The sequence below is a fragment of the Ursus arctos genome, unplaced genomic scaffold (genome assembly GCF_023065955.2).
Source record: "Ursus arctos isolate Adak ecotype North America unplaced genomic scaffold, UrsArc2.0 scaffold_12, whole genome shotgun sequence".
Classification (NCBI taxonomy): Eukaryota; Metazoa; Chordata; class Mammalia; order Carnivora; family Ursidae; genus Ursus; species Ursus arctos.
In genome coordinates, this window is record NW_026622786.1 from 61485514 (window position 1) to 61513410 (window position 27897).

Below are 27897 nucleotides of genomic sequence, written 5' to 3' on the forward strand. Positions count from 1 at the left end.
AGGGTTGGGACAAAAACAAAAAGACTACAACTGCGACGATCTAAGCAAAATGCTAGAAGTATTTTCCTATAGCTTCCTAAACTTCATCTGAACATAGTTGGTTCTGGTGAGTATAGGTGCAGACAGTATAGCTCAGTCTTAACTCCCATCATTTTTCCTGGAGTTCTGTATTAATTAGGAGGATTCTTTGCTGCAAGTGGAATAAACTCATTGTGAACCATCTGGGGCCAAAAGAGGAATTAGATGGAGGAAGGCTGGGCTATTTCACATGAATGAAGTATTGACTAGCCAGACCCTGTAAGGGCAGCAGGAACAACTAGAATTTGAGACCTGACCACTGCCAGGACTGTGTCCAAGTCTTGTCCCTGCTTTTTGAGCGTGTTGGTTTCGCCTTCTCTCTTCCTATAGAGTGACATCTTTCATGGGGTTAGACATCATGGCCATAGGTAGTCCGATTACCAGGGAGGGACTGACGCTTTCTCTCTGGTCCCAAGTATAGAATTTGGAGGATGTGCACTGGGAGAAGTTTGGGTCAGATGCTCTTCCCCAAGCCATCCGGGGAGTGCCATTCTTGGCTCCATGTTCTTTTTAAAGAGACATCAGGAATAAGTAGTCTGTTAACTTATTATAGTGACTGGCCGTCAGTACATTTTGGCTAGTTATCAGACCACACTATAACAGTGTGAAAGTCACAGGCTATATATATATCCATATATATGTAGGTTTTGATTATGCATGTTTGCACTAGAGTCGTTCACAATAATCCTGTCTTTTTAGGTAACCAAACTAATAGAAGATAGCACTTTATCCAAATCTGTGAAGAATGCTATAGATACAGACAGATTGTTAGATTGGCTGGTTGAAAACTCAGTTCTGTCAATTGCATTGGAAGGTAAGTTGTTTTAAAAATATATTTTTTTCCTGATATAATTATAAATAACGTATTTTTGTACTGAAGGTATGAAAATGTTGCCTTGCCTGGATTAGCTTTTAAATGTTGTAGCAAGTTAATATTGCTTTGAATTAATAGAATCATATTTAGAAAGTCAAGTGTTCACTGTATCTGTCTGCCTGTTGGGTGTCTCTTTTCTTAGGCAACATAGACCAAGCCCAATACTGTGATCGTATAAAGGGGATTATTGAACTCTTGGGCAGTAAATTGTCTTTAGATGAGCTCACTAAAATTTGGAAGATACAGGTAAGTTGATCAGAATTATTTTTGCCTTTTTCCAACATATCTGTCAGAAGGAGAGGGAAGAGGGTGGTGAACGAGCAGGGACCTGAGCTTCTGTCTTGCTTTAGCCACAGCAGCTCTACTCAGATGTGCTTTCCGGTTTGGGGCTTCTGTCAGTGTTGTGTATGTGAGAAAGGCTTGCACTGCTCAGAAAGATGTGAAACGGCTGAGCCTGTCTAGTCTTCCCGTTTCTTGGTTAACACAATGATAAGCCGTCCTTCCTGCAGGCTCCCCAGCAGTTAGTGGCAGCGCTAGAACAGTATGTCTCTCGTTTGTCAGTCTCATGTTCTTTTCACTGTTTGCTTATCAGTTTTCGTGGATGAGTTTTTCCTGTTGGGTTGTTCCATGAGGATGAAAGTCCTACTTACTGAGTTCCCAGACCGCGTCTCACCAGGACTCCCTGTGGCCGCCACAGAATCAGCCATGCCCCTGCCTTTTCCTTCACTTTGTTACTAGTCCATTGGACTCGTCCCCTCCCCCCCTTTCTTGGCACCCTCTTTGAGTCTCCTTTACTAACTTGTTTATTCTCTTCGTCTTTGTAAGTACTAGTTTCTTTCACGCCTTTGCTGAGATTACCGTCTGTAATCTCCCGTGGGGCAGCTTCCTCCCCTCCTGGGGCTTTGAGTGCCTTTGGATGCTGCTGACGCTCCGAACAATGTCCCCAGTTCAGACCTCTTCTTGGCTCTCAGGTGCTGTGTACCTAGATGCATAACTATTGCGCCTTCGTGCATGCCATCTCGTAGGCATCTTAAATTCAGTATGTCAGCACCTAGTCATCTTCCAGGCTATTTCAGTAATGGTATTAGCCTTCGTCTAGCTGCTAAGCCAGAAAGAGGCCTGGAGCTCACCTTGACTATACCCTCTTAGTCACTGTATCACGCAGAATCTAATCAGGAAATAGAAGCTATAGTAGGTATTTCAAAGGGAATTGGATGCAGGGGCTTGTTTACAAAAGCCTTGCTGGGGAGGAAGAGCAAGAGAGAGAAGTAGGAATGCTGGAGGAACAGAATGGGGAAAGGAGCATCTGAAGTCCAAGGAAAGGAGGCTGCTTTGGGAGGTGCTTTCACGGCTGGGCGGCCACCAGGGCTTCTGGAATCCCTTGCCGCCACTGATGCCAGCACCTACATCACTCCCTGAGCATGAACCAGCACTTCTTTCTTCCGCTTCCCTTCTCACTGCCCAGCAGTGCCTCTCTTGGGCAGAATATCACGGGAGCATAGCTAGGAGAGGAAATGGAATTCGCAGGCTCCCAGCCTAGCAGCAGTCAGGTGTAGGAGTGACAGAAAACACTCATGGGTCCTATAAAATCTTGCTTCCCGTGTCGACTGTAGTTGAATACTCTCATGTAATGTTGTTTTGTGAGTGCAAGTTTTGAATCCACATAAGGTTGAAGATTAGAGGCCATGATGTATATATTGTATATCCCTAGTGCATTCAGTGAATATATGTATATAGTAGATACTGATTCTTGTAGAATTGAATCTAAAAAAAGTCTCTGCCTTTCGAGTCCTTCACATGGTGTGCAGTGAGGCATGATGGAGTCATGTTTGAGGTTATAAAGTGAGGTTTGACCATAAGGTCGACCACAGGGCCTACATCACTGAAGCAGAGATTTACTGCCCATGGGATAAATTAATATGAATTGAAGTTATAAAGTATCTAGGAGCAAAATAAAAAATGAGGTAGATGGTACTCTCAGCTGCGGCCCTCAAGCTCATTTATAAAGTGCTGGAGGCAAATATGTTTGTTCTGTACTCAGTTTGAATCTTTATTAGCCAGTTGAAAATATTTCGGTCTCCTCTTGAAATGCATATGTCAGATTGAGAACTTTATTCTCATCTTTTTAAAGATTTAATGCTGCTAGAAATTTAACCAAGGCCAACTGACTTCCATTAACACTGGTTGCTTCCTGTAGTTTCGCCAGTGTTACCGCGCAAGTGAATGCTGATCAGACTAGAGTCAGTTTATCTTGTTGCTGTTTTACTTTGGCTTCTGTCAATGGCCGGGGGAAGCATGAGGGTCTTTCCAAGTTGCAGGACCTAACTTTCCCCCACCGTCTCCTTTTCCAGTCTGGACAATCATCTACTGTGATCGAGAACATCCATACTATTATTGCTGCAGCAGCTGTCAAATTTAATTCAGATCAGCTTAATCATTTGTTTGTTCTCATTCAGAAGGTACGTATCCAGTCAACTGCACTTGCTTCTAAGTTTTTCTAAAAGAAGCTCATTTTGAGGTCCCCCCCCCCCAAGTAACACTTCTTACTTTTTAAAACCATTTTAGCTCCAGTGTAAAGTTTCGGCATATTTTGCCCTTTTGATAAAATTGGATTGTCTTGTCTTTTCTGTTCCCCAGAGCTGGGAGACTGAAAGCGATCGAGTAAGACAGAAGCTGTTGAGTCTGATTGGACGAATAGGCCGGGAAGCTCGCTTTGAGACCACTTCTGGAAAGGCAAGAGAATCAAATTAATCTTTCCAGCTGCAGATACTGAATGTGGTCTGACTGGTGTACGGGCCGGCTCATCTCGTGTGGCATTATTGCAGGTGTTAGATGTACTCTGGGAACTGGCGCATCTTCCGACCCTGCCCAGTAGCCTGATTCAGCAAGCCTTGGAGGAGCACCTGACAATCCTTAGTGACGCGTATGCCGTGAAAGAAGCAATCAAGAGGAGCTACATCATTAAGTGCATTGAAGATATTAAAAGGGTTGGTTTTATCTTTGGTCTAGTTTTTGTTGTCAGAGCAATGGTATTGTAATTGGAGCCAAATAATATTCTTACCCTATTATGTAAATTAAATTAAATGTCCTACCTGGAAACTCTTGCCCTAGAGTCCACGATTAGGAAATGATAGCTACTGCTTTTACCATGTCACTTACATTTCTCTTAAAATTAATTTCAGCCTGGAGAATGGTCAGGTTTGGAAAAAAACAAGAAGGATGGATTCAAGGTAAGAATTTGCAGATGGAACCGCCTAAAAGGTATACTGTTTTAATAATTTCTTTTAATAAGTGATGCCATAATTTTAAGATAATAGTCTCTTTTGGTGTTTCTTTGAGTAATGTTCAGGTAGAAACTGCTGTTTAAATATTCACGAATCCAAGGTCACATTCACAGAGTAGTTTCATTATACTGTTGCCATAAAATTATAAAGCTTTTAACTTAGTTTTTTCTTTTGTAAAATAAATGCAAATTCTGCACAACTTTAGTAAGTACAGTGGATTCTGCATAAGGATCATGCCCGTTTTTCTGCCATGAGGGCGAGATGGAGGATCGCTCATAGAGGAAGAAGAGAAGGGAGAAAAGAGGTTCATGTAGGCCTGGCACGCAGTTGTTTTTCAGGTGCCTGGTTCAGAGGTGTCCACAGAGAAATTCCTTAGTGAGTCCTGCTGCTGGGGTCTGATGCTAGAAGGTGGGTCTTAGGTAGCGATGGCTGTGGGAGCCCCCCCCCCCCCCCCGGGGCTCTGGCCTCTAGGCTGCAGGGGACTTAGGACCACCTTTTGCAAGCGTGGTTAGCAGAGTAAGCAGTGAGGACTGTAGCTCTCCTGTCGCTCCAGTGCCTCAGCATCCAGCCCGTGCACAAGGGGCTAATCACGGGGCTGCTCACTGGAGCGACGTCCCTTGTTGCCGCAGCCCTGACCAGAGCCGTGCACTCCTCCAGCGGAGGCCCTCAGGTGGCCCAGACCAAAGGGAGAGCCTTGTAGCGGGAGGGATTTCATCTTACCGTAACCTAAGAAGAGGTTTTGGTGAATAGCCAGGGGCTTAGTAATTTCATGGGCTAAACATTTTTCTTGGCTTTCATTAATAAGTATTTCTTGAAAGGATTTTGAATACTGCTAATTTTCATTGGTGTATTCAGAGACTCTTAGCCCTTGTAAAAGAGGCTGTGGTGATTCAGTGGGCTTTTATTAAGTTCTGTTTGGTCATCAGGTTTAGTTGGGGACATGTAAGAACCCTGTGTTTTCTATTTCTGACACTGAAATTTGATCAGGTGAATGTTCTGCACAGAATCTAGCTTTAGAGATTTTCACGAAGTCACTCGCAGGCCAGAGCTGGTGATGCTCAGGTTACGGGCAGTCATTCCTTTAGTTCAACGGCATTGCTGTCATCCTCAGATACAGTTTGGATTTTTCCCGTTTTCTCAGCTCAGCAGTTCGGGTGATTTATCGCAGGCTCTGTCTTGACACTTGGACCTCATCCAGAGTTATGTAAGGAGTTTAGATCAGTAGTGACAGCAAGAGGAAAAGGGTATCTATAGAAAAACAGTTTTTTCTTCTCAGTAACGGGTACATTTCTTTATAAATGTGAGGGGTCCGCCCCAAAGAGACTGTTCCCTCCCTCCAGGGAAATGGCTTTTAAAAGCAGAAACCCCTTCCCACTGTCTGTCCCTTCCTTGTTGCGGCTCAGGCTCAGCGTTCCTTAGCTCTCCCGGTCAGGTCAGCGGCTTCCCTGCGTCTTTGCTGCCTCTCCGCAGTCACTTCATTCATGCCTGTTGTTCTGTGACAGAACTCAAAGAGCAGCAGGGCGATTTTCGCAGTCATTTTGTGAGACTTGAAAGGAGTACTCTTCCTTTTTTATCTCCCACTGCTCCCAGTACAGAAATTCTGATGGACCATTATTTCGTTCCAAATAACAATACCTTGCATTTACATAGCACTTTCTAGTGAACTGAGTGCTCTCGCAGATACTCTCTGAAAGTACACAAGGCTGAGGGGGGCAGTGGGAAGATCAAAGCCCCCTGGATATGACTCCAGGCAGGGGGGTGAGTTATATACTGCCACTAAAGGTGTTTTTCTATGCTATGCCCTTTCCTGCCAGGCAGCAAGGTGGGCTGACTGGGGATTATGTCTCCCTGCCAGGCTACACAGAAACTAAGCAAAGGGTAAGACAAGATCACCCACCTCTTACTCCCCTCCCACCCTCAGCTACCTCTCTGTTCCCCCCAACTGATTCTCCTTCCCTCTGCTTTTGACACTCTTAAAATTCCCAAATTCCACTGTTGTGTTCAGAAATTCTGACCTTTATTTCTTAACTTTATTTCTGTAGATTCTGCCAGGATACCCTTGGCTCCCTTGGTCCTCTTTCCTTTGCTTCCTTTATACCTTCCACTGTTTACCCCCAACCCTCTCCCTCTTATTTCACTTCTTTTTTCCTTCAATTAAAAATTTTAAATGTACTCATCCAAAAAAAAAAAAAAAGATTTACTAAAAAACCAAAAAAGTCATTTTTACTCAAGTAGCAGTGTTTGCGTATTCCCTAAGTCATTCTCTTCAGGCTTCCCCCTGCACAGCGCCTGGCAGCTTCTGAGTAGATGCCCGTCCCTTCCTCTGATTCCTCCCCTTCACCCTGTTGAGGACAGTAAAATCATTACTTACCCAGAGTGGAGTGGCCTCTACTTGCTAAATGTGTAATTGAAAGCAAAAGTAGCAAGATGTCCTCAGGACAGTCTCACAGTAACGTGGTTAGCACAGGAGGAAATGCTTTTTTAAAAATGTCCTCCGCGCAAAAATTGGTACTTAGAATCGAGATAAATGGCTAGGTCTGGAAAAATAAGGCAGATGAAAAAGTGGGGATGTTCAGCTTTGAGAAGAGAATTCAAGAAAGAATATGAACGTGTTCTTCGGAGACTTAGAGTGTGATAGAGAAGTTTGATTCCATTGACTTTTTATGTCTCCCAAGAAGTCGCGGGAGGCATGTTTCAGTATGAGAGGGCAGTGCACTTTCTGTGAGAACAGTCTGCCGTCGAATGCACTGCCTCCTGAGTTCCTCATTGCAGGAGACACTAGGAGAAGAGTCATTTAACAAAAATGAGTGAGGATTTAGGCTTAGGTTTGCAGGCTGCACCAGCTGACCTCCGAGCCTTCATCTAACATTGAGTGTCTAATTTGGACATACCGTTACCTCCCCCTTATGAAACCTCAGCTCCATTACCAGGCATTATCAAACATGCTCATTTTAATTGTTCACCATAGTCTCTTGCCCCTTTGGTAACTAGAGAAAAATAATTTAAATTTTTCTTGTAACTTAACAGCATAGTGTCATAGATATGATGAAATAAATAACATCTTTCCTGTTTGCTAGACTTTACGGAGATTATATCAGAAATACTTTTTAAATTTCGATTTTATATGATTTCCTTAATTTTATTGGATAGCGAGCGATTTTCAGAGGATGATTTTCTATGTTAAATAAAAATAATCTAGCCATACTTGATTTAGTCTGTCATAATGATGCTTTTTTTAATATATCCAATTATTTGCTGAAGTGTTCATACTTATATCCTAGTGTTTATAATCGTTTTGGTAGATATCAGTTTGGACTTAAGCCCTTAGAGTTTTATTCTTCGTCATTTTGCAGCCTTTATATTTTAGCTGAAATATGTAGGTAGTCTTGCAAAATAGTTGGCCTTTAATATATACCTTATTTCTCTAATTCTAAGATGCCCGTGTTTGCAACCTGCATCACAGACCTAATAAGTTTTCAAAGAAGAAAAAAAGAAATCACACCTCTTACTTTTGCCCCCATTCATTTGTTTAAATTCCCGCTCAGAGTTTGAATGTAAGCCCCCCTTTGACCAGTATGCAGAGCTCCACCGGCACAGTGCTTTTCATCATCTAGAGTAATGATTTTGACCACTGAAATCTCTAGGAGTGACTGGATAATTTTGAGGCATGTGAAAGAATACGGAATTTTGTGTCCTTGTCCTTTTTTTGCAAAACTCGAGCTGCTTTTTTCCCTTAATCGAGTTGCATTGTGTATACTACAGGATAAACGGCTTCTCTCAAATGATGGGTGCACCTTTGGCCAGAGACTTAGTGCTGGGTGACAAGGCCCTTCACAGGGTCTGAGTCTGTCACACCAGATTCTCCCAGCTGTGAGAAATGCTTGAGACGGAGACCACGGGCAGTTTTCTTTGCTTTTGACTTGACAGACACAACAGGCTAGTCAGTGTTTTACCATAGAGCCATCTGTTTGAGAAGAGTTTAAGTAACAGATCGCGATCTAAAGAGAAGTTAAAAAGCCATCCTTGTTTGGTGCTCTTTAAATGAAGTCACAACTAAAACGATAGGTGGATGAACAAATACCTTTCCTGTGCAGCTAAAGGGTACACGTCCTCAGGTAAGGACAGCTGCGTCAAGAGTTACTCCTACCCCTAATGGCTGCTGAGTTACTTTTGACAGTTGTAAGAAGCGTCCATTTCAGAAACGTTGAAATTTATAAAACCTGTATCTTAGAATCCAGGAAGTACGGTATTTGCTGATCGATTGGCTCAGCCTCAGGAAAGCCAGTATCGTTTCTGGCAGTAGCTCTCGCTAATCTACATATTCGGTAGGACGATGTTTTCCTGCCAGAGACAGAAAGTATATTTTTCAAGAGTATTTTCTACCGCATAGAGGTTTTCATCTTACAGAAGCACTTGAAGAAGGAAGAAGGCCTTAAAAACAAAAGCAAATTTCAGCCTTTAAAATAAAGGCTAAGGACTTAAAACTTGAACTCAGTTTTTTAGACACCTAATCGATCATTTGATTAATAGTGTTAAACGGACAGTCTTCCAGATTTTACAAATGTCTTAGTTCAAAAGATGCTATGTATTACAGAGCAGTTGTCTTTTTAAAGATTGTTTCACGAACATCAGACTTTTCAGATATGTACAATGAAAGATCTGGATTGTCGTGTACCAGTTTCAGAAATAACATTTGAAAGTCTTATGAAAGAAACATAGTCTAAATGTAAAGTGGCTGTAATAATAAAAATAAAATTCTCTCTTGCAAAATTGTTTTAACTAGGACGTACAAGCAGGTCATGAGTACTTTCTTTAATATTTAGACCACTATTTGTATCTTGATCATATCATTGGTGTCTTAATCATATAATTACAGAAAATCATATTTTAATACCATTTTACTTATCAGCCAGCTCAGTATTATCCAAGGTAAATTTTGGCCATCAGTTTATTTCGTTCCGTCAACATGTCCTAGCAGCCTGTGCTACTTAATCTATCCTCTGAAGTTGCTAATTCCTTGTCGTCTGTTTTTTGCTGATGTACCCTTACACATTGACTGTCACTTCACATCCACTCCTGTTTGCGGTTCTTGGCCTTAGGGAATTGCATGCAGAATAAGAAGTTGCAGACTGAATTATGAATGCATGGAGATGAGCTCTAAATGAGCAGTTTGAAGAGAAAAATAATAGAATGTGTAGCCATGAAACCTAATTGACTTGGGAAATTTTTATAGCTAATAATTCTAGCCTGCCGTTTATTTCTAGGTTTAACTGATGTAACTTCTTTTTAACTCTAGTCATCTCAGCTCAGTAATCCCCAGTTTGTATGGGTGGTGCCAGCTTTGCGTCAGCTCCACGAGATCACCCGCTCGTTTATAAAACAGACCTATCAAAAGCAAGACAAGGTAAGAGAAGAGTCCTATTTGATGATTATACAGTTACACACACAGCTCTTAGAATAACAAAACATAAAGAGATTGCTGAGTTTTATAGTCCCTATTTTACGTTTTTATGATTATTAATATAGTTCATTTATATTCTCTAATAATCTTGTTTAAACATCATTCTGCTTTCATTTCGTTGGAGCTTTTCTTTTGGTCTATCCCGAACTCATTCCCTTTTTATTTCCTTAATTTATTGAAGTGATTACGCCAGTTTTTAAAAGTTAAAATGGTGTTTTGGAAATGTGTTTGGAAAGATGTAAAGACATTTGATCTCAGGAAGATTAGATCGTTTAAGGACCCGGAGCTTCCTTAGTGGGAGAGACTTCAGAAGAAAGATCTGGAAAAGTACACAAGCAGTGAAATAGTTCTGTGGAAAGTCGCCTTAAAAGACAAAAAAAAAAAAAAAAAACTCTAGAAGAAAAAAAATGAGCAGGGAAGTTTATTAATGCCCTTAATTCTAGCTATGTGCCTACTAGATGATTTTATTTGCTTTAGTGTAGGGACGGGAGTGAAGAAATCCTTAGATTCTCTCTCCTTCACTCACCTAGGCCCACGTGCTAAAACAAGCTTGTGTTAAACTGACAAATCACTGCAGATTCTCATACCACTTCTCTCTTTGTTGTTTTTGCCAAGAGCATTATTCAAGACTTGAAGAAAAATTTTGAAATCGTGAAATTGGTAACGGGGAGTTTGATAGCCTGTCATCGACTTGCAGCCGCTGTGGCTGGACCCGGAGGCTTAACTGGTTCAACACTGGTGGACGGCCGATACACTTACCGGGAGGTATCCGGCATTGCGCTTTTGTGTCGTGATTTACCGCATTCGTTTGGCTTTTTGCACCTGAACTATAAAAATAATATTTGTTGGGTGTCACTCGAAAAGACGTGGCATGAGCTGTCTTTGTAGTGATGGAACAGTTTTGTGTTTTGACTATAATCATTTAAAAATAAAAGTTGAGAAAATTGTTATTTCTGGGTAAATCTTTCAGTAAATCACCTAAAAATTGCCTGTGATAAAGAAAACCATCTTTCTTTGGTCTTTCATCGGAAATAATAGTTGCCAGTTCTGTGGGGAATTGTTTTGTTTCTTAAATCAACTGATTAGGAACATTGTTTTTAAAAATTAGAAAAAATCTTATCTCACTACTTGTGAGTTTGTGGTGTTTTACTTGAGATTGCTGAAATGATATTTTACTGACATCCTAAGTGAGCTGGAATTGGTAATAGACTTGACATTGTGTCGTCAGCTTACAAACAGATGTCTCCCATTTATTTTACCCTAAATGACATGAGAAAGCATTAGGTAGAACTCTGTTTTTTAATTTAAAAAATTTGTTTTTAATTTTACTTTTAGGTAGGAATGCCTGGAGTTAACTAATTAGCATTACTTCTCTTTGCAGTATTTAGAGGCCCATCTAAAATTTCTAGCATTTTTCTTGCAAGAAGCTACTCTGTATCTGGGTTGGAATCGTGCCAAGGAAATCTGGGAGTGTCTTGTGACTGGCCAGGATGTTTGTGAATTAGATAGAGAGGTAAGAAGATGGTATTATGAATAAAATAAGGCAGAAGTGGGACTTAAATATTTTACCTTTTCGGTGTGTCTCATATTTTTTGCGGGTCTCACATCTTTAATTCTAAACACTTGTCAATTTCTAAAGCATACATTTATACTAACAGGCCAGGAACTGTAAGTGCTGAAAAAATATTTTATAGAATATATATCTATGACCTAAATATATAAGTTCTTCACTAATTTTTATACCATTCTGGATAAAACCGAATTCAGAGTGAGCACAGCTACAGAATTCTTGGTGTGTCTCATATGTTTTCTCCCTTCCCTGGAACTAATGTCAAGTTACCAACCAGAAACTGAGTTCCTTTAATGATGTTGTACCCCAGAAACACAAGGAAGAATAAATGCCTAGACAGATTTTTTAAACTATAATTAAGCAGCTGAAAGTAGATTAAACCAGGAGCAGAACACCTGACTTGGCATATTTTAACGATGAATTGCTGTTTGCTCATCTCATTTGACAGAATTGTAACTGCTTCGTAGCATTGTTGAAAGGACCGCATATATCCCCTTGCCTAGCACAGTGGCTGGCACATAGCAAGCTTGTTAATAAACGTTAGTGGAGAAGCCCAAGTTTAAGCTCCATTGAACAGTGTGAGTTTATATTTGCATTATCTGGGGGAAAGGTTGCTAGAACTGCTTTATTTAGCTCCAGACTACCAGGCATTTCAGTTTTCAGTGGTATTTCGTCAATAAATATTTTTGAAGATTTAAACGTGACTTATCCTCACTCTCCCACTTTGGAATCTGTATTTGCCTGAAATGGATTTTAGTTATAGGGTAACATTTGTCTTGATCCACAGATGTGTTTTGAATGGTTTACAAAAGGGCAGCATGATCTCGAGAGTGATGTTCAGCAGCAGCTTTTCAAGGAGAAAATTCTTAAATTGGAGTCATATGAAATCACAATGAATGGTAGGAAAACAACTTAAAATCTTTTTTCATTTCTTTAAGAAATTTTATTCTTTCCTTTCCCTCTAAGTCCATTTCTCAGAAGCAACTGAACAGTCTGGAATATCTTTCTGGACTTTTCTTTACATCTATATAAACATGTTTATATACACGGATAAGTTCCCTTTTATGTGAATGGTATCATATGATTAATTTCAAATTATATGGCCCAGTAGCTCAAACTGTCAAATGGTAGCATGTATCAGTACTTCATTCCATTTTATGGCTAAATGCTACTCCATTGTATGAATATACCACATTTTATTTATCCATTCATCAGTTGATGGACATTGGGTTGTTCTCACTCTTTGGCTATGATTAGTAACACTGCTGTAAGCATTTATGTACAAGTTCTTGTGTGGACATTAGTTTTCTTTTTTTTTTGGTTGTATACCGAGGAGTGAAATTGTATCCTGGAACTAACATTTAAAAAACTGTCGAACTGTTTTGCAAAGGGGCTGCACTATTTTATATTCTTCCCAGCAACATCTGAGGGTTTCAGTTCCTTCCCATCTTCACCAGCTCTTGTTACTGTCATCTTTACTCTTGCCATCCTGGTGTGTGTCAGGTGTTCTCTCATGGTTTCGGTCTGCATTTCCCGGATGACCGATGATATTGAGCATCTGTGCATGTGTTCATTGACTCTCTGTGTACATTCTGTGGAGAAATGTCTGTTCAAACCTCTCGCCCACTATGAGTTGGGTTGTCCTTCTGGTGTTGAGCTGTATTTCTGCAGAGTAACTCCTCATCAGATACACGATTTGCAAATATTTTGTCGCATCCAGTGGGGAGTCTTTTCACACTCTAGTCCTTTGAAGCACAAAGTTCTCATTTTGATGAGGTCCAATTTATGGGTTTTTTCTGGTGTTTTTGTGCTTTTGGTACCATATCTAACAAACCATTGCCTGATTTTGAGGTCTTGAAGATTTAGGTCTGTTTTGTCCTAAGAGTTTTACATTTGGCTCTTGATGTACTTTGAGTCTTTTCCTTGATTATCTATGGTATTCAGAGCGCATGAATTTATCTGACCTTCTGTAATTTCAGGTTTTAACTTATTTAAGACTTTTTTTGAAAATGTGAATCTTTGTGATCATCGATTGAAACGACAAGGAGCTCAACTGGTGAGTACGTCATTCTGAAATCTAGGTAATTTGGATGGTCTAGTAAAACACAGCAAAAAAGGTGTTGTAATTGAGAGAAAACATGACTTTTATTAAAGAATGGGCATCTCCTCCACTGCCGTCTTCTGCACTGACGACAGGGCTTCTCTTAGAGCGTCATGGAGGCCCCCCTTTCCAGCACAGCAACAGTCGCTCGCCAGCTGCCTGCGAGAGCACAGTTGACTCTCAGATCCCTCCATGCTTCTTGCTGACCTGGGGCAGCCAGCAGCCTCCTGGGCTAGGTGAATGCAGTAGGGATCATTTCATCGAAGCTTCCGACTCCTCAGATCCAGTAACAGACATGTTCCTAAAAAATAACAACATCTTTAATTCTAAAGGTGAATCTTCAGATCATCGCAGTGGCAGGGATTCGGGGAGAAAATTTTAGGAACAGTCCATGAAGCAGGAAAGTGAGGGTCCATAGAAAGTATATAGCGTATGTTTATATTTACATATGCACCTTAAAAGAATGAAAGACAAAAAATAACTGTCTTTTCTAAGACATAACTCTCTTGATTCAAGACCTGGCTTCCCGGATGGTAAGAATTTTTACGAAATGTCTAAGGCCTGGATCCTGTCACTTGAACGGAGCTTTGGGAAGACCAGATTGAGCCTTAAGGGTTATTCACCACTTCTGGCCTGGCTCTCTTGCCTTTTGGAGAAGAGCTCCTGAAGATGGTGCCCACCTCAGTCCTGTGCGTTTCCACTTCTGTAGCATGTTTGGGTATATTTCCAGCTTGGGTTTAGGAATATCTGGAGAAAACTCTCCATATCTATTCTTGTTGCCGTGGACATAGCCCAGTGTTTCTGTGGTGTTTTTTTTCCTTTGTTTTAAAGTTCCAAATCATTACAATAGTGCCCTCGTATGTAGCTTGGTTTTTGCAGCCTTAACTCATATTAAACTGAAAGGTGTGAATGAGTGACATAATAGAAAATAATTGTCTGTAATTTTATGACCGTGGTGTGCTATCCAATTTTTTTTTTCTTTCGAACAGTATGTAGAAAAGCTGGAATTGATAGGAATGGATTTCATTTGGAAAATAGCCATGGAATCACCTGATGAAGAAATTGCTAATGAAGCTATTCAGTTAATCATAAACTATAGTTACATTAACCTAAATCCTAGATTAAAGAAGGTGGGTGCTCGTGCACAGAACAGAAGATTATATATTTTTATCGATAAGTTCTGACCCTTGGTGTGCCTGAAAATTGGCTTTTTTATTTTATTGTTGTGCTCTTAATAATGATTGCAACTGAATGTCAGACTAATTTTAATTTCTTTTGTCTCTTTTAGGATTCTGTATCATTACATAAGAAATTTATTGCTGATTGTTACACAAGATTAGAAGTGAGTAGTAAATTTCATTTAACCTATTTTTGAAATAAATGCTTTGATGTTTTTCCTTTTATAATTTTATGTCGGGATCATGTAAAATATCGATACTTGTGGCTGGATTCTACTGACGAATTTGTCAGCAGTACCTTATTGTCACATAGGGAACAGACATTTGCCTTGATTCCCCCAGTACAGAAATGTCCTTTATAGGAAAGCTTTCCTTCTCTTTCCACCACCGCTCCTCTCCACTCCACCCACCCCCAGTTCTGGGGTATAGGAACTGTCTTCAGAAAACGGGTCTGCTATACATTCCGCATTTCTAATAGATTCTTTTCTCCTTTTTCTCTTTCTGCCCAGGAGTTTCATGAAAGAACTTACTTTTCCTGCCCTTCCCCATTTTCACCCAAGACTATATCTTAAATGCTATCAAGGCCCTAGCAGGACACTCAGTAGTTGGTGGTGTTGGTGGTCTTTGTCCATTAGAAGCCTGCTGTGTGCTCACATCTATTTCCAGTGCCTTATCTCCAGCATGATGGTTAAAGCATTAAACAGTCATTTCATTCTTAATTTGTGCTTAATTTATATCTAATGGAGAGTATTCCAAAAACATATGCTGCTGCCCGCAAATGTCAATAAATTAAACCTTCTGATGACGAATACGTGCTCAAATCTGTACAGGCTTTTCCAAGTTGTGACTCCCATCCAGATATGTCATCATAAGAAAATATTTAAAATATTCAAGTACCTTAAATGAGGTACCATTTAAGTTTTAACATATGTAGAACAGTAGTTCTCAACTCGGGGTCCTTTTGCCTCCTGGAGATCATTTGGCAACGTCCGGAGACCTTTATGGTTGTCACAGCCAGAGAGGTCCCCCTGGTACCTTGTGGTAGGTGGGTAGTGACTGGAGGTCAGAGATGTTGCCAAACATCCTGCAAAAGCCCAGGAAAACCCTCCAACAAAAAGTTTCCAGCCCAAAGTAGCAGTAGGGCCAAGATTTGAGAGACCCTGATAGGGAGTGATTGTTTCCTATTTCGTAGGCAGCCAGTTCAGCACTTGGTGGCCCCACTCTGACGCATGCTGTAACCAGAGCAACAAAAATGCTTACAGCGACTGCTATGCCAACTGTAGCAACATCAGTCCAGTCTCCATATAGGTGAGTGTGCAGAAATTACGGCATATCCTTGCATGATGCAGAAATAAATATATATATAATATTACATGTATGTATATGTATATAATATATATTTATATATATATATTTATCAGCTTGAAAAAATAAAAAATAACTGGCTGCTTTTTCTGGAGATGTCTCAATTGTGGATTTCCTCCTTTTATGTCATAATTTTTGCAATAGTCCTATCCTGAGAAATTGTATGACCCCATCATACTTCCCCAAATCTGTATTTTTTTTCCCTGAAGATCTGTAGGTCATCATCACCACCACCCAAGTATTGCTCTGTCCCTCCCCTCTGCCTAGTGGACATCTTCTATTGTTTTGTTTTGTGTTTTTTTGTATTTAAATTGTTTTACTTTGACTCTGTATAACAGGAGTGGCCTACTCTTTGCAACAGACTACAGATACAAAGAGCAATTTTTTCAAGTTTGAAATATTTACTGACTTAGACATAACCTTTCTCCTTGTGCCCAAATCCAGGACATTAACAGCATAAGCAAAATGAAATGGAAGATGATGGTTAATTAACATTGTGCATTATAACATCATCATAGTTAAAATATTATTTACTTAAAATTATTTTTCAGAATAAGTTTTAATAAGAACTTTATTGCCACATATTCGTGTTCAAACTTTGAACTGACGTCTCATCACATTGCTGTGTTTAGTGTTTTCGGATGTTACCAGTGAAATCTGAGTTCAGGATTTGCTGTAGTTGTTTGATACGGTAAGGAACGCAGATGAGTTATTCAGAAACAATAGGCTGAAGGAACTCAAATGCTCCTGTGAGGTTTTACAAGCCCTTCATGCTTAGTCAGCAGCCCCAAACCAGTGGTGCCCAAGAAACCTTGGCAGGTGCTCAGAACAAGGCTTACTCTGCTGCCCTCTAGTGGTAGGTCCTCAGATTTTTTTTCTCTACTCTTGGAAAGTGTGTGTGTGTTGTTCATTTTTATTTACAGTTCTTTTTTCTTTTTAAAGTCTTCCTTTAGAAAAGGAATCAAAACAATATATCCTTACAGTCTTCATCTTTTTTAAAGAAATGAGTTGAGTACTGGGTAGAAATATTTTATTAACATGAGAGATGCTAATAAAACTCAACCCTCTTGGAGCTCTTTTTAAAATGCCAGAAAGTGGGGCCCCTGGCTGGCTCAGTTGGTAGAGCATGCTACTCTTGATCTTGGGGTTGTAAGTTTGAACCCCATGTTCGGTGTAGAGATTACTTAAAAATACAATCTTACAAAAAATGGTTAAAATGGTAGAAAGTGATTATAGATTCAGCTCATGATAAGAACACTAACATGACCTTTGCATTCCCACATTGATGGAAGTGTATTTCAAATAGACTTTCATTGAGAATGTGTATTGAGAATTCCTAATTACATGTTTGTAAGACGTGGCCCATCTCTGCCTAGGTCCTTAATGTTTCATTTGTCTGACAAACCAGAATAGAAATGCGTTGATGAACTATTGCATTGGGATTTCCAAACTGCAACATCTTTAAATTAGTGTGTTTTTTGTTTTTCTCTTTTTATTAAGTGATTTTGATCCTGAATCAGTTCATGTTTGAATGACTACAGAGCAAAACTACAGGATAGTTTTTAACTATTCTTGTTATAAACTCTAAACACTGTTAATAGGAATGTATAATTTCAAAATTGCATTTGAACCAGGACATTGCAGTTGATCTTATTTTACTGGTTTTGAAAGAACTTCTCAGTGACTGTAATTGTTCGCCCTTTTGAGGGGGAGGAGTTTTGCTCTCATCTCCACAGTGTTCTACAGTGCTGTCTGTGATTTAATTCGTTACTGAGGCATAATTAAGCTCACTCATTCATTTATTATTAGCACTTAGATATCTCCTAAAGATTTTCCATCTCAGTATCAAATTGTAGTCTTACCCATAGCCTAAAAGGCTTTGGAACTCTGTTAAACGTGTTCAACAGGACTTTTAGAATGTGTTTAACCACTCTTTTTCAAGTGAAATTTCCGATCCTGCTCATCGGCAGACCAGACCAATTGTTAGAAAATGGTAGTACCTTTTTTCAGATTTAGAAATACCCTATTTGAAATGCCTAGACTTTCTGGAATAACACATGCTTAAATTAGGGACACTTGGATTTTCATCTCTCCGTGTTAACATGTGTAATGTTTTCTTTCATAAAATATGGAGCTGTGAATGTATAAGCTTCTGAATGTCAGAGTCCTGTGAATTCAGATAATAAGTACTATTCCCTAAGTCTGACCAAAAGGGACCTCAGGGCTCATTTTCGGGAGTGCCAGAGCCCCACACTTCTTGGCCATATTTTGCCTGTTCTAGAGATAGTTGTCTGCCGATTCGTGTTGGTTTCTTAAATACTTTGAAAACCAGTGGAATAATAACTTCTTATGCCTGTATGTTTTACCTATATGGGATATTCATTTAAACCAGATGAACAATTGTTTGTCCTTCACTTCCTCCTCATTCTCAGGCTCATTAAAACAGCAAGCGTTATTTGTGGTAGACTTACTGGTTTGCGTTTCTCTTCTGATTTTCAGGCAGTTCAAAACTTGGTGAGAGTCCGTGTTAACTGGATTATGTGGCATATTTTAGTTGTAAGATTATGAGACTCAAACTCACTGATAGTTCATTCTTGGTGGCTTGATGGACAAATAGACCTGGAGACCCAGGTCCTCTCTTTACGGAACAGCTGTTTACAAAGAAAGGAGAGGACACACGGAGGTGCTCGTCCTCCCTGACTCTGTGGGTGCGTTCCAGCCGTGAGCTGGTTGGGCCACCCTCCCTTGGGTGGAAATTTAGTCTCTGCAAATGTCACCCTTTGACCAGTGAGTGCTCAAACTGTGTGGTTTTGGTGAAGCAGACTGGAATCAAGCAATTCACTTCAAATATGTTCCAAAAAAATTTTTTTTAATCCATAGATCCACTAAACTGGTAATAATCGAGAGGTTGCTGCTTCTGGCAGAGCGCTATGTGATCACTATAGAGGTGAGTCTCTCTTTAAAGCCACTTTCCAGTGGTGCCATTGGACTCGTGTCAGGTGTGTATTTCTGAGACGTTTCAGTGATGCTGTGCGTCTGACTGGTTTGACTTACATCTTTCCCAAGGATTTTTACTCCGTTCCACGAACTATTCTACCTCATGGTGCCTCGTTTCATGGACATCTTTTAACTCTCAATGTTACGTACGAGTCTACCAAAGATACCTTCACCGTCGAGGTAGGTTTACGCTGAGCCCTGGAGCCATTCTTGTATCGTCTTGTTACTTTCGCGAGAGCACTGAGGGTTGGGATGGCTGCACGAGCAACTGTCCTGCAAGCTGTTTGGTCAGCAGATTCAGGCTAACCACCTGCAGCGAAAGGGAGGTGATGGGGCAGAAGCAGGCCCGTAAGTAAGCATGTGCTGTAACATCAGGTGGTGATGAGTGTTATAAAGAATGAGCAAGAATAAAGCTGGATAATTTGGAGAAAGTGATGCGTCTGTGTGAAATGTCATGAAGAGATGGGCAGGGAAGTTCTCTCTGAAGTGGCGACATTTGAGCAAAGATGAAATGAAGTGACAGCAAGCCATTTCTGGGGAAGAACATTGCAAGCAAAGGGAGCAGCAGGAACAGAGGCCCTGCCGTGGGACTTGCGTGGCTTGTTCGGTGACACGCAGGGTAGCTGGTGGTGGGGCGTGGAGAGAACGGGAGAGCCTGGGCACTCCGCAGCAGAAGGACTTGCGATTTGATTCTCGAGAGATGGCGAGGACGGGGGTGGGAAAATGGACACTGAATTACTGTGGAAGGGGAGCCTCCCCGGTGGGGATTCTTGTCTGTGGGGTCTCTGCTGTGTTCCCAGCTTCTGGAACAGCATCTGGTACCCAGTCCCTCCTCGCAAGCGGTGTTTGATTTCATCATGCAGGCTCACAGTAATGAGACCATAGGGAGTGTGCGGTGGAAGATAGCCAAGCAGTTGTGCTCGCCTGTGGACAACATACAGATTTTTACCAACGATAGTCTGGTAGGTCTGCACCGGCCGTTTGCGGCCCTTCAGCCTGACAACCACACCTTCGTCCTCCTTTCCCTCCCGCTAATTAAGAAACTGCTTTTTGCAGCTGACGGTGAATAAAGACCAAAAGCTCCTCCACCAGCTGGGCTTTTCTGACGAACAGATCCTCACAGTGAAGACTTCAGGCAGTGGGACCCCATCTGGGAGCTCCGCGGACTCCTCTACCAGCTCCAGCAGCAGCGGCAGTGGGGTCTTCAGCTCCTCGTACGCCATGGAGCAGGTACTGGCCGCCAGGCCGCTGGCAAGTCCGAGTTGGTCATCGTCCTGCTTGTGCCTTCGGCCCGTCTAGGCGTGGGTGACTGGGTCCTTTTCTGACAGACAAGTCCTGGCTGATGAGGTTCCTCATAAGGGGACAAGCGTAGACAGAGGAGAGCACTGAGCCAGGGAACTCCTCTGTGTAGAGATGGAGGGTGAAGAGGACCCAGGGGGGAGATGACAGAGGAGCCGGAGAGGAGGGGAGAGCCAAGCGAGTCCAGAGATCCTTGACTCTGCCTTTAACAGACATCTAGAATCTGGCTACTCTTGTCTGCCTCCATGGCTTTCACACGGGTCCAGGCAGCCGTCATGCCTCACCAGAAGTGTTAGAGCAGTGCCTACCTGCTCTCACAGCCCTGTCTGCCCTTACACCGGTTCAGTCTCTTCTGTGTACAGCGCCCAGCGGCCTGGGCTTTTACTTATTTATTTTTAAAGATTTTATTTATTTATTTGAGAGAGAGAGAGAGCATGAGAGGGGCGAGGGTCAGAGGGAGAAGCAGACTCCCTGCTGATAATGCGGGACTCGAACCCGGGACTCCAGGATCATGACCTGAGCTGAAGGCAGTTGCTTAACAACTGAGCCACCCAGACGCCCCCAGGGCTTTGAAACAGCAGTCACATTGTACTCAAATGCTCCGGGGCTTCATCTCACTCTGAGTGGGAGTCAGAGACTACAGAGTTCTACAGGGCTGACCTCATGGACCCTCATGGAACTTCTCTGAGATCACCTTCCCACGACCTCCCTCCTTCACGCCACCCCAGCTGCACTGGTCTCCATGTTGGTCCTCAGATTTTGTAAGGTCTGTGCACGTGCACTTACCTGTGTCCGGAATGTTCTTCCCCAGTATCCTGGTGGTCCTCTCTCACGTTCTTCAGCTCTCCCTGAAATGTTGCCTTCTCGGTGAGCCGCCTTTGGCAATCCTATTTAAATTTTTAACCCCACTTCTGCACTTCTTATTTCCCTTCCTGACTTACTTTAACATATCATATGTTTTATCTTATTTAACGTCTCTCTGTCCCCGGTGAAATATAAACTCCACAAGAGCAGGCTTCTGTCTGTTTTGCTCATTGTTGTATCCCCAGCACCTAAAAGAGTGCCTCAAACGTAATAGGTACTCAATCAGTATTTGTCCATTGATTTCATGAATCTGCCCGTTTCCTGGGGACCTTCTCTATGTCAGGACAGAGCTTGGCACCAGAGTACACAACTGATGGGGCTGGTTCTGCTTCTTCGCTCTCAAAGTCTGGAAAGTGAGATCACAGCAGACCTCGTGTAAAGGCACTCAAATAGTACATGAGGGTTTCCATAGTGACAGATGTTGCTTTAATTCCAAATAGACGGTCTTTGTGTACTGCGGGGGTTTCTAACTTACCATAACCTTGCTATAGATCCCAACAACTCCTCAGGGCTAGTATTAATGTAATGGGTTTTTCCTTTTTTTAAGTGACTACACTTGTATAATAGTAAGACTTTAAGGAAGACCCCCTCAAAGCAGTATGGTGGCAGTTAACCGACAGCAGGAACACTGTCCGAGCAAGCCTTCGCCTACTGCATTTTGCAGATGGTGCGTTTTTTACAAATTGAAGGTTGGTGCCAGCTCTGTACCAAGCAAGTCCACCAGTACTGTTTTTCCAACAGCATTTGCTGACTTTCTCTGTGTCATATTTTGGTACTTCTCATAGAATTTTAAACTTTTTCATTATTACATTTGTCATGATGATCGATGGTCAGTGATCGGTGATATTACTATTGTAATTACTTTGGGGCACCACAGACCATGCCCATATAAGACAGCAAACTTAATAAATGTCGTGTATGTTTTGACTGCTCCACAGCCAGCTGTTCCCACCTCTCTCTCCCTCTCCTCGGGCCCCCTAATCCCTGAGATACAGCAATATTGAAATTAGGCCAAGTAATAAACTGTAACGGCCCCTGAGCGTTCAGGTGAGAGGAGGAGCTGCACAGCTCACTTTACATCAAAAGCTAGAAGTGATTAAGCTTAGGAAGGCACGTCAAAGGCTGAGTTAGGCTGGAAGCTAGACCTCTTGTGCTGGTTAGCCAAGTTGTGAAAGCAAAGGAAAGGTTCTGGAAGGAAATTAAGAGCGCTACTCCAGTGCACACACGAATGATCAGAAAGTAAAACAGCCTTACTGCTGACGTGGAGAAAGTGTGAGTGTCTGGATAGAAGATTAAACCGGCCACAACATCCTCTTAAGCCAAAGCCTGGCCCAGAGCAAGGCCCTGGCTCTCCTCCATTCTGTGAAGGCGGAGACAGGTGAGGAGGCCGCAGAAGGAAAGTTGGAAGCAGCAGAGGTGGGTTGGTGAGGTTTAGGGAAAGGAGCCGTCTCCATAACACAGAAGCACAAGGTGAAGCAGCCAGTGCTGGTGTAGACGCTGCAGCAGGTGATCCGGAAGCTCCGACTCAGATCTTTCGTGAGGGTGGCTACGCTCAACAGCGGATTTCCAGTGTAGACGGAACAGCCTTCTACTGGAAGATGATGCCGTCTAGGACTTCCGTAGCTACAGAGGAGAAGTCAGTGCCCGGCTTCAAAGCCTCAAAGGTAGGCTGACTCTCTTGTGAGGGGTTAATGCAGCTGGTGACTTCAAGTTGGAGCCAGTGCTCAGTTACCATTCATGAAACCCCAGGACCCTCAAGAATTATGCTGCATCTATACTTCCTGTGCGCTCTAAACGGAACATCAAAGCCTGGATGACAGCACATCTGTTTACAACATAGTTTACCGAACCCACTCTTGAGACCTACTGCTTAAGAAATAAGATTCTTGGGGCGCCTGGGTGGCACAGCGGTTAAGCGTCTGCCTTTGGCTCAGGGCGTGATCCCAGCGTTATGGGATCGAGCCCCACATCAGGCTCCTCGGCTGGGAGCCTGCTTCTTCCTCTCCCACTCCCCCTGCTTGTGTTCCCCCTCCCGCTGGCTGTCTCTATCTCTGTCAAATAAATAAATAAAATCTTAAAAAAAAAAAAAAAAAAAAAAGAAATAAGATTCTTGGGGCGCCTGAGTAGCGCAGTCGTTAAAGCGTCTGCCTTCGGCTCAGGCCGTGATCCCGGCGTACCGGGATCGAGTCCCACATCAGGCTCCTCTGCTAGGAGCCTGCTTCTTCCTCTCCCACTCCCCCTGCTGTGTTCCCTCTCTCGCTGGCTGTCTCTCTGTCAAATAAATAAAAATTTAAAAAATAAAAAAGAGAAATAAGATTCTTTTCAAAATATTGCTGCTCATTGACAATGCTCCTGGTCACCCAAGAGCTCTGATGGAGATGGACAACGAGATAAACGGTGTTTTCATGCCCGCTGACACAGCATCCGTTCTGCAGCCCATGGAGCAAGGAGTCATTTCGGCCTTCTTATTATTTAAGAAATACATTTTATAAGGCTGTCACTGCCATAGTGATTCCTCTGGTGGATCTGGGCAAAGTAAATTGAAAACCTTCTGGAAAGGATTCACCGTTCTAGAACAATCGTGATTCATGGGAAGAGGTCAGGATAGCAACATGAGCGCGAGTTTGGAAGAAGCTGATTCCAACCCTCATGGGTGACTTAGAAGGGGTTCAAGACTTCAGGGGAGGAAGTGACTGCAGACGGGGTGGAAGGAACAAGAGAACTAGAAGTGGAGGCTGAAGGGGGGACTGTGTGGCCATCGTCTCAGGATAAAACTTGAGCGGGTGAGGAGTTGCTTCTTACGGATGAACAAAGAAGGTGGTTTCTTGAAATGGACTCTACTCCTGGTGAAGAGGCCATGAAGGTGGTTGACATGACAACAGAGGATTTGTAATATCACAGAAACTTAGTTGGTAAAGCAGCAGCAAGGTCTGAGAGGTTTAATTCCCAATTTTGAAAGAAGTTCTGTGGGTAAAATGCTATCAGACAGCATTGCGTGCTACAGAGAAATTGTTCATAAAAGGAAGAGTCGATTGATGTAGCCGACTTCAGTGTGGGCTTATTTTAAGGAATTGCCGCAGCCACCCTGCTCTTATCTGTCAGCAGCCATCGCCATCCAGGCCAGCTCCTCCCCAGCAGAAAGGTCGCGACTCGCTGAAAGCTCAGATGACGGTTAGCAATCTTTAGCAATGAAGTCCCTTTTAATTAAGACATACACATTGTTCTTTAGACACAGTGCTACTATACACTTACTAGACTGTAGTGCAAACTTACATGCACTGAGAAACCAAAAAATTCATTTGACTCTTGCAGTATTTGTTTTCTTACCGTGGTCTGGAAGCAAACCTACGATGTCCACAGTATGCTTGTACATAGCATCTTCAAGCTTAACATTTTCAAATAGTCTCCTGTTTATCCTGAATTTATTAAAAATGGTCCCTTGTATAGTACTTTCTACAGTGACATCTACTTTCTTTATAACCAGAAAACAGTCCTTTAATCGCATCTAAGTCTCTTCTACCTGTTGTGCGTGCGTGTGTATACCCGCGTACCACTTTCACTTTGCTTTTAAGTCAGCCATTGCCTTGTTTGCTCCTGACGAGCTATGATCAGCTTTCAGTGATATCTACTCTCATCTCAATTCTGTTCATTATATCTGCCCCATCATTTTACTTCTCTTCCACTGCCCGCCTTTTGGCACCTTAACCCCTCACCAGCCAGTGGATAGGGGAGAGCCCAGGCAAAGGAACTAGAAGGTTGTGGCCCCGCCAGGGTCTGTTCCCACATGTTGCTCTGTGGTGCAGGTGAGCACGCTGCTCCCCTCAAGCTTTGTGGCGGCCGCTCTTTCAGAAGTCGTAATTTTATTGTTGGCAGGTTTGGTGAGAAAAAGGTTTCGTCCGTTTGTATTTATATTTTGCTTTCTTCCCTCAGGAGAAGTCCCTCCCTGGTGTTGTGATGGCGCTTGTATGTAATGTGTTTGACATGCTTTACCAGCTTGCCAATCTAGAGGAGCCAAGGTATGTTTATGAGGCTTGAAAGAGAGGAAGTTATTAAGGTTAGGGAACCAAGTACATTTTGATTTGACTTTACATTTGTCGGAAACAAATGACTTTGGTACTGAAACTGGCTTATGTGAAAAAATTTGTGTTTGCAAAATTTCAGGATAACTCTGCGAGTACGAAAGCTGCTGCTCTTGATACCCACTGACCCAGCCATTCAGGAAGCCCTGGATCAACTTGATTCCTTGGGAAGAAAGGTAGGAGTGTCTTGGACTTAAGTGGCATGGAAATTTTAATGTCATGATTCAGGAAAAATACAACCTGAAATCACTTTCGGGCCATATGATATCCCATAACAGTTCTTCTTTAAAAAAAAATGTCTTTGCTGTAAATGGAAATCAGAGCTTCATGTTGACTTTGAAAAGACCTAGAATCAATAATGACGTCAAATTTTAGAACCGGAAGAGACTTTAATATCATGTACTTCCACTTCTTTTTCTGGGTTAAGATACTGAAGCCCAGAGAGATGAAGTGTCTCGCCCAGGATCAGACTCTAGTCCTGATTCAGTGGAGACATTTTTCTTGTGTCATGACACCTGTCTGAATGTGATTGTTGCCTGTGTTTGAGTTGCTTGCATAATTATATCATCATTTAATTTTTTTCCACAGTTGACATTTACAGTTCATCTTAGTTTCCAGGATGTTTTTCCTCAAGAATTTTATTATATATATTGAAATTAAATTCTGTCTATAATATTGTTTAATCGTGTTCTCAGAATAAATTCACGTGGAACAAAGTTGTTAGAACTATGGTACGAATTTATGTTTCAGTGGTTGAAGTTTACATCAGCTCATAGTCTTATCACACACGGCTTAGGTATTTGCAGGAAGAAGAAAACTAACGTAATTACAAAATGTATCACTAGTACTAGCTAAAAACACTTCCACAGCTTCCACTTCTACAAGTCTATAATTTAATTATCGGTATTTACTGGTACAGATTTTTAAAACAGAAACAAATAAAGACAGCCTTGCTAGTGTTACCTCGAAGACTCTCAGACGTGTTCGTGTAGTGTCAGGATGCTGTTGAGCGCTGCGAGTTTGTGCGATGGCATTCGGTGTTTTGTTAATAATTACCAAGTGATGTGTCCTTGAGGTTAATTTGTAGGAAATCCCTTTGGTATGATTATATGAAAGAGGAGAAGAACATTAGAGTGCACACTGAGGTGTGTTTCTCTTTAACTTGTGCTTTTAACACATACATCCTTTGTTTTCATTCTTGAAAACCTTAGAAAACGTTACTGTCTGAAACAAGTTCTCAGTCCTCAAAGTCTCCATCGCTGTCCTCCAAGCAGCAGCATCAGCCAAGCGCCAGCTCAATTTTGGAAAGTCTGTTTCGATCCTTTGCCCCGGGAATGTCCACCTTCAGAGTGCTCTACAACTTGGAAGTAAGAAGCCTCATTGCTTTTCATTCCATCTGGACAGATTCGTTTTTGTTTGCACATTCATACTTTTAGATGTTGGAGATAAGTTATTTTTATTGGATGATCTGTGAAAAAAATTAGTTTTCAAAAAAAAGTAAAAAACAGAATATAAACTGAACCATTTTATTGTTTTTTGGCCTTAGAAAAGGCTCGATTTTTTTCACTTTATACCTATGCACACTGTCACACCCACAGCATAGCATGTAAATAAATAATGAGGAAGCCTTATGTAATAAAATACGCCATTATCTTCCTCTGGAAGTTTAGCAAGTCTGTCCAGTAAGTTGTTATTCTCAGCCTCCTTGTTATTAAATGCATCCTAACTTTTTAAAAAACGATTTTTTTTAAAGATTTTATTTCTTTATTTGTCAGAGAGAGAGACAGAGAGCGAGCACAAGCAGGGGGAGCAGCACGCAGAGGGAGAAGCAGGCTCCCCGCCAAGCAGGGAGCCTGATGCGGGGCTCAATCCCAGGACTCTGGGATCATGACCTGAGCTGAAGGCAGATGCTTAACCAACTGATCCACCCAGGCATCCCTTAAAAAACAATTGTAATTTGTTGTCATAAATGAAGCTATGAGGAGTTTGTCAGAAAATACATTAACTTTATCATTTCAAGGTTTTAAAAGCTATTGGAAGAATTTAAGCGAAAGAATATTTTTATTACCCTCTTTTGGAAAAGTAGCTTTAAAGTAGTAGATTTAGTTCATTAAACATTTAATGACTAGATGTGTGCAAGTCATTGTGGTAGTTAAAGGATGAGCGTTCAGAAGGCAAGATATCTGCTCCACACTCTTGAGTAAGACATAAGGGAGGCTGCACGCTGTGAGTCTTGCAAGCACAGCAGTAATGGCGCGATAGGCAGGGTGAGCAGGTGGAAATACTCTGCCCTGGGAGGGTGAGGGGTCAGACCCTCTTGGCATTTTAAGGTCTGGAGAAAATAAAGCCCTGAATGATACTGCTTTGCCCCAAGTTTGATTTCACCTGGCAGTCTAATTTGGAGAACATAAATATAGTTACTGATTTTTCTGCATCACTTGGTGTTCGTGTGTTGAAGCTGTGCTCTTTCTTATTAGCCTGAAAATAGTCATTCTTGTGAAAAAATGTGTTGGGTTCAAAAGGAGAAAATATTTAGCAAATGTTTTTAAAAGAAAGCAAGTCTTTATTTAATGTGGGCATTTAAAAATATACATATGATATTCTAAGACAGAAAATTGCCCAGAAATTTTTGGCAGTTTAAGCTTATGAATTTTGTAATACCTGCCAGATTTGTCATTTGCTTTTGAATGATTGTCTTAAAAAAAATTAAGGTATAACCCTTAACACCCACATTTGAGAGCACCTAG

General features: G+C 41.6%; 1 protein-coding gene across 2 annotated transcripts in view; it reads left to right on the forward strand.

The window, feature by feature from the left end:
* USP24 (ubiquitin specific peptidase 24) overlaps window positions 1-27897 on the forward strand; it is a 132880-nt gene that overhangs the window by 48317 nt on the left and 56666 nt on the right. For both annotated transcript variants that reach the window (XM_026498002.4, XM_044383841.3), the window contains exons 11-31: window positions 778-892; window positions 1095-1198; window positions 3304-3411; window positions 3590-3685; window positions 3778-3939; window positions 4135-4182; window positions 9533-9640; window positions 10313-10462; window positions 11079-11210; window positions 12055-12166; window positions 13247-13323; window positions 14358-14498; window positions 14657-14710; window positions 15739-15854; window positions 18792-18858; window positions 18978-19088; window positions 19772-19870; window positions 19965-20138; window positions 25002-25087; window positions 25233-25326; window positions 26362-26517. In XM_026498002.4, the coding sequence (XP_026353787.2) occupies window positions 778-892; window positions 1095-1198; window positions 3304-3411; window positions 3590-3685; window positions 3778-3939; window positions 4135-4182; window positions 9533-9640; window positions 10313-10462; window positions 11079-11210; window positions 12055-12166; window positions 13247-13323; window positions 14358-14498; window positions 14657-14710; window positions 15739-15854; window positions 18792-18858; window positions 18978-19088; window positions 19772-19870; window positions 19965-20138; window positions 25002-25087; window positions 25233-25326; window positions 26362-26517 (2310 nt within the window). The remainder of the gene's footprint in view (window positions 1-777; window positions 893-1094; window positions 1199-3303; window positions 3412-3589; window positions 3686-3777; window positions 3940-4134; window positions 4183-9532; window positions 9641-10312; window positions 10463-11078; window positions 11211-12054; window positions 12167-13246; window positions 13324-14357; window positions 14499-14656; window positions 14711-15738; window positions 15855-18791; window positions 18859-18977; window positions 19089-19771; window positions 19871-19964; window positions 20139-25001; window positions 25088-25232; window positions 25327-26361; window positions 26518-27897) is intronic.